The sequence below is a fragment of the Octodon degus genome, unplaced genomic scaffold, assembly GCF_000260255.1.
Source record: "Octodon degus isolate 3935 unplaced genomic scaffold, OctDeg1.0 scaffold00155, whole genome shotgun sequence".
Lineage (NCBI taxonomy): Eukaryota > Metazoa > Chordata > Mammalia > Rodentia > Octodontidae > Octodon > Octodon degus.
The window spans coordinates 3952397-3963931 of NW_004524731.1; the positions used below are offsets into that span (position 1 = coordinate 3952397).

An 11535-nucleotide genomic window follows, 5' to 3' on the forward strand; every position below is an offset into this window, starting at 1 on the left:
CAGGATGCCCTGGGCAGGATGCACTGGGAAGGACTCAGGGAAGGACTCACTGGGCAGGATGCACTGGGGAGGATGCCCTGGGCAGCACACACTGGGAAGGACTCACAGGGAAGGACGCTGGGGAAGGACGCTGGGGAAGGACTCCCTGGGAAGGACTCACTGGGCAGGATGCCCTGAGCAGGATGCACTGAGGAGGATGCACTGGGAAGAACTCACAAGGAAGGACTCACTGGGCAGGATGCACTGGGCAGGATGCCCTGGGCAGGACACACTGGGAAGGACTCACAGGGAAGGACGCTGGGGAAGGACTCCCTGGGAAGGACTCCCAGGGAAGGAAGGACTCCACTCCGTGCCAAGCGAGGCTCCTCCACCCTTACCTGGCAGGAATTTGAGCAGGAAAGGTCTCAGCTGTCCACTTGTCATGTACCACTAACACAGGGCAGGAGAGAAGTCTGAGCGGAGCCCTCTTAAGCTTCCTCTTGAACTCAGCTCTGAAGTAATAAAATCAGAAGTAGCACAATTAGAGTCTACAGAAAAATATAATGTGTGAGCAGAAGTGCAGAGAACAGTCGAGATTGAAAAAGAGCTACTGCACGTGGTGATGGGCCCTGCAATCCCAGCACTTGGGAAGCTGTAAGCAGGAGGATCACTGTGAGTCCAATCTACACAGTGAGACCCTATAGACCTTGTCCTAACCATAGACCTTGTCCTAAAATACAAAAAAAAAAAAAGAAAAAAAAAAAAGAAAGGATGGACGAAAGAAAAAAGAAAGTAAGTGAGCTGCTGTAAAAGACGTGCGGCCATGAATCCCCTCAAGACCGTTTCTCACACAGTCAGGCTCATCCCACCTCTTGCCACCTCCGAAGCCATCCTGGATGTCCTCTTGCATAGGTGTCTTTCGTCACATTGCTAGACTGACTTGACCTCACAAGGTGATTCAAAGCCTTGGCCGCATGTGGGGAAGACCCAGAAGTCGTGCGGTGCAGGATCCAGGGGCTACGCGTGCCGAGGGTCGCTTGCTGTTCTCAGGAGTGTGCCTTCCTGCCGGGCGACACAGAGCAGAGGGGCTCCCTGTGTTTTTGATCCCCGCAGTAAAGACATTGATGAGAGAGGACCTCGGAGCTGCTTCAGAAGGTGGCCAGAAGGACAGAACCAGTGTGCTGGGAGCAGGGAGAGGACTCTGGGGGCACTGATGACCATGTGGCTCTCATGTAAAACATTTCCGTGGGTTTTGTGTGTGCTGAAAATTGAACTCAGGACCTCATGCTTTATATTTTTTAAAAAAGGAAATACCATAGATAGTGATGCCCCCTCATAAAGTGGTATTACCACTCACAACAGAAATCTTGCATTTTTTTCCTGATATATAGTGCTAGAGATATAGTGCACTAATTTTTTTTTTTTTTTTTTTTTGTATTTTAGGGACGGGTCTACAGGGAGTTCAGGGTCTCACTGCTAGACCAGACTCCTAGTGACCCGCCTGTTTACAGACTCCCAAGAGCTGGGATTACAAGTGCACGCCACCACTCTGTCACAATTGCCCTCCTAGCACACCCCGGCGGCAGGGTTGGCAGAGCAGGCCTGGGATCGAACCCCCAGCCCCGGCGCCTGCTTGCAGGTGCTTTAATCCACTGAGCTTTTTGGCTGGCCCTTTTATTTTTTATTTATTTATTTTTAATTTTATTTCACTAATATTTTTGATGTGTGAAGTTTCATATGTTGCTCTTTATTCCCACGTACTTTTCTCTTCTTTCTTTTTATGTGTTTGCTACAGGGTCTCACTACGCAGATGAGACTCGTAAGGGTTCTCCTGTTTTTGGCCTCCCAGGCGCCACCGGGCCGTGTGTCAGTTGCGTCTCAGCGCGCCCCGGGGGCAGGGCTGGTGTGGCACTATGTTTTTTTCATCTTTTATGTAGCAACATTATATTCCATAAACATATCTAAACATAATTTATTCCAGCATGGTGCTACTGGGCATTTTTGTTGCTTCAAATTCACAAAGGGTAATTGAGTGTATTATTTTGGAGGATAACTCCGTACTGTCTGAAATTGCATCATTTAGTGACAGTGTTAATAGCATCTCCTTAAAAGTCAACAAGAATGGCACAGACTTAGGGTTCACGTGATATGTACAAATATGTACAACGTGTAGGGAGGTCAAGCATATTTTTTATCTCATGTACTTCTGACATCTTTAGTGCTCTGAGGACATTTGGAATCTGTTTCAGCCACGTTCAGATAAGGAATGTATTACTATTACCCATCCTCACTGTGCTGCGCAGAGACCCTCGAACTCACTCCCCAGGTGAGCCTTCCTGGCCAGCGCTGCCCCCGCCTCTACCTCCTGTGGGCACCCTCTTCTGTACTTCTCTATCTGTAACGATGCTGCCTGTGAGTGCGAACTGGTGCTGTAATCTCCCTCTTCAGTGGCGTGTAACACCTAACATAATCTCCTCCAGGTTCATCCGTGCTGTTGAAAATTGTGGGGCTTTCCTGTGCTTCTTCATGGCGAATAGCATTTTGATGTGCATGCTTTATTTTCTTCACCCATTTGTCCCTTGTGGGTGTGTAGCTTTGTAGTATGTCTTGTGTGTGATTTGTAACGCTGTAATGAACTTGGGAAAGCAGGTGCGGCTCTGCTGTGCTGCTCCCAGTTCCTCTGGCTGTGCCCACCTGGCGTGAGCGCTGAGTCACAGGACGGCTCTGATTTCACTGTGTGGGGAGCCTCCCTGATTCTCCACCAGGGCCGGGCCAGAGCGCACGCTTTTCTCTACCTCTGTGCCAATGCTTCTGTTTTATTCTTTTCAGAAATGCCACCCTGTGACGTGCAGCGATGCCCTCGGCGCTTCTGGTCGCTGCTTTCCCAGCCACTGGTGGCCGTGAGGTCCTTGCTCTGTCCTCTTGTCTGTGCATCTTCTTCCCAGAAATGTCTGCCCAGGTCTTTGCCATCTTAAAACAGGTTTATTTGTGCAATTACTTTGGATTTAATGGGCTTCTGGTATGTTTTGAGCATTAATTCTGTATTGGGTGCGTGGATCACAAATGCTCTCTCCCATCTGGCAGGCTGCCTTGTGCAGTCATGGTGCGGCCTCCAGAGTTTGTGATGAATTCATGACCCAACGTGGGCATTATGGCTTGAGTGCTGCACCTGTCCAGGGGCAGGTAATCTACGTGGAGCATGAGGGAGGGAGAGAGGCTCCCTGGCTGCCACCACAGCTGCTTCGATCTTTATTCTTTGCCGTTTTCCGACACCATGAACTGTTGCCTTCTTTCATGAGCCGCTCTGCCTTGGAGCCAGGAGAGTAGGGACTGAAACTTCCACAAACTGTGGGCTAAAAACCTTTTCCTTCCTTAATTTTGGGTGTCGGGTATTTTGTCTCCCAATGAGAGAAAAGTGACTGAGAGAGAATTTTGTACCAGGAGAGGGGTTGTTGATTGTGGTTATAACTGGTCATGTTCAAGAGCTTTTGGGATTGGCTTGTGGGAGGAGATAGGAAAGGTTCAGAGAGGTCACATGTAAGAGAAGCCCTGGAACACCTTTGGCTATTCCGTGTGGGAGATTCTGGTCGGAGCTCAGAAGACCACAGTGCTGATAAAAATCCTGCTTGTGAACACCTGGCTGGGGAGGATTCTGCTGGGGAAAAGATCTGTATTGGTTGTTGGGCTCCAGACGACATGTGTTACAGCCTGGCAGGAAGTGTGTCTGTATTTCGCTCGTGTCCACAGGCTTTGCGTGAGCCTGAGATGAAGCAGAGAGCCAGATGTTGAGAATCAAGAGAAAAGAGCCCAGCAGGATGATTTAAAACGCTGTGAACTTGGCAAGAAGGGGAGCACCACTAAAGACTGCAAAGATGGAGCTGAGAGGAGAAGGCACAGGAGAGCAGAAAAGTCGGCCTGAGGGCAGCACAGGAAGCAGCACATCTCTATCATCTGCAACCTAAAAACCGCAAAAGTGAAAGTTTCCTTTGAGGGGACAACTGCAGAGCCCCATATTCCAGAATGGCCACAAAAGCCAGACCAGGCTCAAGAATGGTGGCAGCATAGAGAACTTGTTCCTCAGAAGCAGGGTCAGAATGCTCAGCAGTCTAGGTACTCAACCCTTACAGCCAAGAGCGAAAAAACTTGGTGACTGCTCCAGCTGAAGCAGATCTTGACATCGGCCCTGCGGTGCTGGTTTTAGGTGCATGCAGAGTGCAGAAGTAGTGAGGTTAAGGAGGCTTCCACCTAGATCTCAGAAGGAGGCCTGGGAGGCCAGGCGGTGTGCCCCTGGGAGGGCACTGTGTGAATCTGTAATTGAGATGCCTACAGTGCACTGGAGACCCAAAAATTTTGGAAAAGCTAGAAAAATGGATCATTTAAGGCAAATTGCAAGGAGGGAGCAAAACATGCCTAAGATAGAAGCCACGGGAGCTCCCATGAAAAGTGCCGTAGAGGTGGAGACATACGGAGCTCACAGTTTGCCACACGTTGCCTCGGATGGTCCACAGACCTACAGGACTTAATGTTGGCCCTTCAGGATTTTGAACTCGCTTTGATCCCAGTGCCTTGCATCCTGCTGTTTGTACCTTTTGGAGTGGTAATGTTTATCTTGGGCCACTAAGTGATGCAAGTGTTTAACTTTTTCACTTGTAAGAGTTTGCCTTAGATCCCAGAGGAGTCCTAGGACTTGGACTCAGCAATGCTTATTCTGTGGAATTGGTAACTCCGAAAGAGGGACTAAAATCCTTTCGCATAAAGGGATGTGCATGCATCTGGGGGACCAGGGCAGAATGTTACGGTTTGTGTCTAATTGTCCTCCAAAGCCTCATGTAATCATGGGGTGCTTCTAGATTTTGTGATTAATTCATCATCTAATGTGGGGATTAAGGGTGTGAGCACTACACCTGCCCTACGACAGTAATCTGCATACAGTGTAAGGCAGTGGAGAGGGTTGCCGGCTGCCGCAGCTGCACCTCCCTTTTGGCTCTTGCTCTTGGCTGTTTTCTGACACCATGAACTGCTGCCCTCTGCCATGTGCCGCTCTGCCTTGGAACCAGCTGAGTATGGACTGAAACCTCCAGCAACTGGGGGCTAAATAAAGCTTTCCTTCCTTCATTTTGAGTGTCTGGTGTTTTGTCCCAGCAATGATAAAAAAGTAAATGAGACACCTGAGATTCTAAACTTAACACAGTCTCATTCCTCCGGTTTTGCTTTCTCTGCCTGCTTGTGTGAAGCTCAGGGTCATGGTTGCTTTTGCTGAAACAAACACAATTCACCAACAATGCTGACCTTAACAGCTAGCAAGGGTGGAAGGCACACATGAGGGGGTGCCAGCCGGGCTGTGCAGAGCCCTCCTTTGCTCACGAATGACACCACCATGGGGGAAACTCTGTGACTACCACATGCAGTGGTAATCCCACCCCTTCCTTCCTGCTGGGTTACCCTCGAGATATCATGTTCCACCTCAGCATCTGGGCTAAGAGGGGCCTGCAGTGTTGGCCTGCTCTAGCCCCTGCCCTCCTCCTGGTTACTAATCCCATTGCTCAGTTTATTTCTTTTGCGGGCCAGAAGTCACTTTTGTTTTCTTCATATTTACTATGAGATTTTTCTTCCTTCAAGCTCCCATCATCTCTGTGGGGCTGGACTCGGGTTTTCTTACCCATCTCTGCTTCATCAGTAACTCTGGTGGGGTGTGGCTTCCTATGTTTGATAAAATGTCCTAAAATAATGATGACAAATGTAGAAACTGAAACATATGGATAGAGAGTTGTAGAAACTGAGGCCAGGACAAAGAATACAGAGATGCCAGAGCTGGTTTGAAAGCCATTCTCCTAGTGTGTCTCACTTTTCAACGTGGTCAGTCCAGAGGCTTAACCAAAGACCAGTGGTCGCAATTACATGGCACAATACATGCAGATTATCAGCGCGGGCGACAGACACGAAGCTGGGCACCAAGTCTGTGCCTGGTCCGGCCGTGCTCATCTTCGGGAGCGTGCATCCTCGGTGCCTACGCTGTGGTTTTCTCAATATTATTTTCATGTAACTCAAGTTATTCCTCGAACTTGTTGAACAGCAGGCTTCCTAGGCAGGGAGATGTGGACCCCTGCACATATTTTGCATTCCCTTACATGGGCAAAATAAACATTTATGTGTTAAATTTTGGCTGCAAATCTCTGTAGAAAAGGCTTTAGTTTTGGTTAACCTGGAACTGCCCAAGGTGTTTGACCCTGAGTATGGTTTTCCACTCCTCCATGAGAACCCAAGAAAGAGAGCGGTGACCGTGAGCGACACCGTCTGCCTCCGCTCTCTGGAGCAGGCTCCTCCCTCCCACCCGGGAGCACATCTTTCCCACGGGCAGGAACGGAAGCGTCTGAGTGTTCGCCTTCCCTTTGACCCGGCGCTGCCTCTGTGCACTGTACGGCCTTCCTCACACGCGTCCTCCCAGGAACTCTTCCCTGCTTCCTCAGCTCCTATCCTGGGGTTTGTCGGAATCCCTTCTTGCAACAGTGAGCTTGTCCGAGAGCGAAGGATCCGCGCGCTGCCGCGGCGCCGGGTGCCAGGCCTAGCGGAGGAGGCCCTGGACGCGCTGCGGCCGACGCGCCTCGCTCCGCCTCTCACACCTGCCCAGCAGTTGCGCTGTGGTGAATGGTGCAGCCTCAAAGCTTTGTGTTTGCAGATTAGCCCCGCAGCCAGGACCATTCTTCATCTAGCTCTTAGCTGGATGGATTGCTGGTCTCTAAAACAAATGGCTTTTTCCCTGTGAGATGTATCTTTAAATTATGTCACTGGCCTTCTTTGGAACATGATAAATGTTTGTGACAGGAACATACATCCTTACTGAGACGTTTCCTCCGCGGGGACTTTTTCAGTCCTTGCTTTTGGAAGATATTTATTCAAGTGGGACGACGGCCAGCTTCGTGCTGCCTCTGAGCCCGCAGCTCCTTCGCACGCACTGTTTCTTGTGAGCGGCACACGTATCCAGGCTGCTTTGTCTTCCTCCCTGTCTCCGAGGTGCCGAGACTGGGTTCACGTGCTTCTTTGTCCGCTGAGTGAGGTGGGGTGCAGATCCCACCGGCCGCTTGCCTCCCGGCCTGGCGCGGTCCCCCAGGGCTCTGCGCCCGGGCCTCGGGGGGCGGCTGGGGGCAACGCCGCTGGAGCCTCCTTCACTGCCCTTCGCAGGGCGACGCCGATGAGTGAGTAATTTGGGCTGTCTGTGTTTTCTCCCTGCCTAGGGTTGGAGCGAATGTGCAGTTCTCCTGCGAGGACAGCTACGTGCTCCAGGGATCCAAGGCCATCACGTGCCAGAGAGTGACGGAGACGCTGGCAGCCTGGAGCGACCACCGGCCCATCTGCCGAGGTGAGGTGCCTGGCCGCCGCGGGGGGTCTTTCTGCCGGCGTCCAGTGAGGTTTCAAGACAAGGCAGTGTCTGCAGATGGAGACGAACTTGGCAGCAACGACGTGGTTAAAGGACGCTTTCCTCGAGGTGTGCCAGGAGACGGACACCTCCCAGGGCCTCCGTGCGCTAGATTTCGGCGGGCACGCGCACAGCACCGCTGCGAGCTCGCGCACCCTTGTGTGCGTGGCGCGCCTCCCTCCACGCGCAGGACGCCTATGTCGAATGTCGTAGGTGGCCAGGTCCTTTGGAGTCTTGCGTGCCTGCCCGCAGATCCGCCCCTTCCCTCCTGTGCTCTGCGGTGAGGCTGAGCTCTTGGGATTTCATGCTGTGAGCAATGAAGGGGTTTCTCAGCGTCGTTGTGACCTGTCGTTTTATAGGTGACTGTCTTAGCAACCCTGGGCAGCGCTCACAGAGCGAAGTCTTTGTCGCCATCGGCAGCTCCTTCAAAGAATACATGAAATCAGAAGGGAGATGTGTCACTTCCATGAGGTGTATTAACTCCCCCGGAATTTTACAAATCGTACTGAAAACAACCAAAACTTCTTTTGACTGGTTCAATGTGGGAAAGAGTAATAGTTCTAAGGGAAAACTAGGGCTTGGGTTTTTCAGTTCTTAAGATAATTTGTGCACACTGGTATTTCCAGGGACATAAAAAGCACTGCAGTGAAGTTTCACAGGTAACAATATGATTGCTTCTCCTGGCTTTTGGGGACTAATGGCCCTCGGATGTGCCATGCTTGTTACTGCCTGTGAAGTGAAATAATGAAGCAGTTTCCAGCTTCATCTGGACGAAGAACTGCAAGCAGCGCCCCAGTCTTTCTGGACCGTGTGTGTCCAGGAGGAGGAGCTGCAGCCCTGTGAGCCCCTGTCCGCCCAAGGCACGGGTGGGTCTCCTGTTTGCACAGAACTGCCCAGCCCTGCCGGGGAAGCCCGGGCAGCTGAGTGCTCCAGCCCTGACCGGCCAGCCCTCTGGGGTGACCCTGACCCAAATCGCTCCGCTTTGGGGAGAGCTGCGGCAGCTCCAGGCTCCCCCCTGGGGAAGCAATCACCCCACCTCCCCGGTGTAAGCAGCTCTAGGTCAGTGACGCTGTTTCCTCCAGGAAAGAGCAATTTCTACCCTTTCATAGTCTCCTCACCTGCATAAACTAGAAATAGACTATTTTTGAAAAGTCAAAATACACAAGTGGCAAACGTGCACTCCTGTAAATGTGTTACTCTGGAAGTGGCTGGGTGACGCAGCCCATGCTTGCATACCTTTGATTTATTTTTGTAAGTTTTATTTTATTTTCTTTAATGTATTTGGTACAGGGTCTACGGGGTTTCACTATGTAGATCAGACTCATAGTGATCCTCCTGTTTTCAGCCTCCAAAGTGCTGGGATTATAGGTGTGTGCCACCACACCCAGTCTCAGTCGCCTTCTCGGTGCGCCCCGGGGGTGGGACTGGCATGGCGCACTGGAGATTGAACCCTGGTCCCTTTGCCCACCTGAGCAGGCTCGATAGTCCCCTGAGCTAGCTGGTCGGCCTTGTACACCTTGATTTTTATCTCTGGATCCACAGCATTTACTTCCTTAGTCTTCTCCAGGCATAGAGCCGGACCAGGCCTCAGACACCCACAGGATCCCGGCTGCTGGGCAGAGGGCTCCTTGTCCCTGCTGCCGCCGCTCCTCTCTTTCTTTCTTTCTTTTGGTGGAACTAGGGATTGAACTCAGGCCCTTGCGCTTGCCAGGGAAGCACTTATTCCACTGAGCCATCTCCCCAGCTCCCACTGCTCCTCTCTGATGCAAAAGACTGGCTTCTTTTTCTTTCTTTCTTTTGAGGCAGGGTCTCAATATGCATTTCAGGCTTACTGTGGACTCGCTATGTAGTGAGGCTGACCTGGAACTTACTGTGCTCCTCCTGCCTCAGCCTCCCAAGTGCTGGGATTCAGAAGTGTGCCACATACCCAGCGACCATTCTTTCTCCTTTTAGTGTAAATGTGTCTTTCATGAATATAATAATATAATATTGTCTCTATTTATGGGGTGCAGTGTGCCATTTTAATAACATATACATTTTTTGATGTTAGGTTGATTACATGTATCTGTGTATTCAAATTTTTATCATTTCTTTATGGGGAAACATTCAAGTCCACCATCAGCAGATGAAAGAATAAAGACGGGTTGGTATTTATACACAACAGAGCACTAACTGGCCATAAAAAGACCAACGTCCCTCTAGTCTTTAAACCCACACTAAGCTGTGCCCATCCGCAGCATCCTCTTGTACAATAGCAGAGCAGAAGTTACTTCTCCCCACAAACCACAGCGCAGGGCCCACGGCCTGGCTGTCCCGGTCTCCTTCGCCCTGACTCCACAGCTGTCAGATTACCGCACGTATTATCAACTTCTGTGAGAACAAATTTATATTACCTACACAAGTGCCGCCTTGCAGTGCGCGCCTTTCTGTGGCTGGCATTGCTCACTTAGCACAAGGACTGCCGGTTCCATCCTGTTGCTATGAGCAACAAGGTTTCACCCTGTCGCTTGCTCGGAAGCATTGCATTTCCTCGCCATTTACCAGGGAGGCCTGGGCCCCACGCGCTTCTCCACGGAGCAGAGCTGCCTTGGACGAACAGGAGCAGCGCAGACAGCTGTGCACAGCAACTTTGTTCGCTGTGGATGTGGGGTCAGGAGTGGGGTTCCTGGGCCACAGTTGCGTTTTAGATTTTGCAGCGCCCGGGCTTTGCCTGTTGCCACCCACCAGCAGTGTGCCAGGGTCCTGTCCTCCAGCCCAATGCAGAGCCATTAGACCGCTCCTCTGCATCCATGTCACCCTGGCCACATGGTGGGGAGCTTTCGGGTCTCTGGCTGCTGGAGCTGAGAGGCTGGGCAGCCCCTTCTACGCCCCAGCTGCCCAGCGGGGTGTTTTCTGCAGAGCACTTGGTTACCCTCGACTCACCCTGCAGCTCCTACTGGGCTGACAGCTCTCCACAGGCCCCTCAGGCCAGTTTCCCAGAGGACGCATTACGCTGGCGCCTGCTCACACCCATCCCTGTTCCTGAGCTAATCTTTCGTTTTTAAACCAAACCACATTCTGCTTGGTCTGTGTTAATGTCTGCTTCTTAACAAAGTAAGCATACCATCCATGATTCAAATATTAATATTATAACTAAATTATAAATGCAGGTTTTTTTTTAATGAAACCGGGGATTGAACATGCTGTTATAATTTTTCAATTCATTCTCATACAGAATCTCCTTTTGCACCAGTTCGTGTTTTCAGAGTATGAATTTTAAGGTGATTGCCAGTATTCTGCATTCAGCTTATTCCCTGGACACAAGGAGCGCAAGTATTTAGGGAGCGCCGCGCGAGGCCGTGGTGCGCATGCCCAGTGGGGAATGCCAGCGCAGGCGCGTCTCTTTGCCACTCCCGACTGCTTTGTGATGAAAAATTCAAGTCTGGTTTTTGTTTTGCTCTGTGTTGTTTTATTTTGTTTTGCGTGGTTTGAAAATACGCAGTGCTGTGACTCCCGCGGGTCTCCCGACCCCTTGCTGACCCCGGCGGCCTCCCGAGCTCGCTCCAGGCCTGCAGGAGCACGAGCAGGGCCCAGCTCAGCTATGGTCGCCTGTTTTCACCTTCCCCTGCGAGGGTACGCGGCTGCGTCTTTCGGGGACAAGGACCGACGCCAGCCTTCCCTGTCTTTGCGAGGAGCCGAGGTCATCTTTTCCCAGTCCCGGACCTGCCTCCAAGAGTCAAAGGGAGAACAACCCGCAGTCGGCGGGAACTGAGTGAGACTTCCCGTTTCTGGAAAAGACCATCCTGTGGCGGAATCCTCGGCCATGCTTGGCCCAAGTTCCTGCAAAGCTGCCGCTGCTCCTGCTCAGCCTTTTCTCCATGCAGCGACCCAGGCCCACGCCCAGACGTGCATCAGCTCTGCACGCGGGGACAGCAGCGATTTGGAGGCCATTCACTTCTGCTTTTTCTTTGTGCAGTGATTCCTTCCTCAGTCTCTCTCTTTTCCTCTCCTCTCCACTCTTCTTAACCTTCTCTGTTTTTTTCCTCCTCTTCATTCATTTTCTCGTCTTCCTTCTCCTCCTTACTTGGTCTCTGTCTCTCCTCTCTCTGTCTCTCTCCACCTCTCTCTCTCCCTCTCTCTCTCTCCCTCTCTCTCTCTCTCTC

The 11535-nt window shown here is 51.4% G+C and overlaps 1 protein-coding gene across 1 annotated transcript in view; it reads left to right on the forward strand.

The window, feature by feature from the left end:
- Csmd1 (CUB and Sushi multiple domains 1) overlaps window positions 1-11535 on the forward strand; it is a 1642653-nt gene that overhangs the window by 1187440 nt on the left and 443678 nt on the right. The window contains exon 9 of the mRNA XM_012517218.2: window positions 7212-7336. Coding sequence (XP_012372672.2) covers window positions 7212-7336 — 125 coding nt within the window. The remainder of the gene's footprint in view (window positions 1-7211; window positions 7337-11535) is intronic.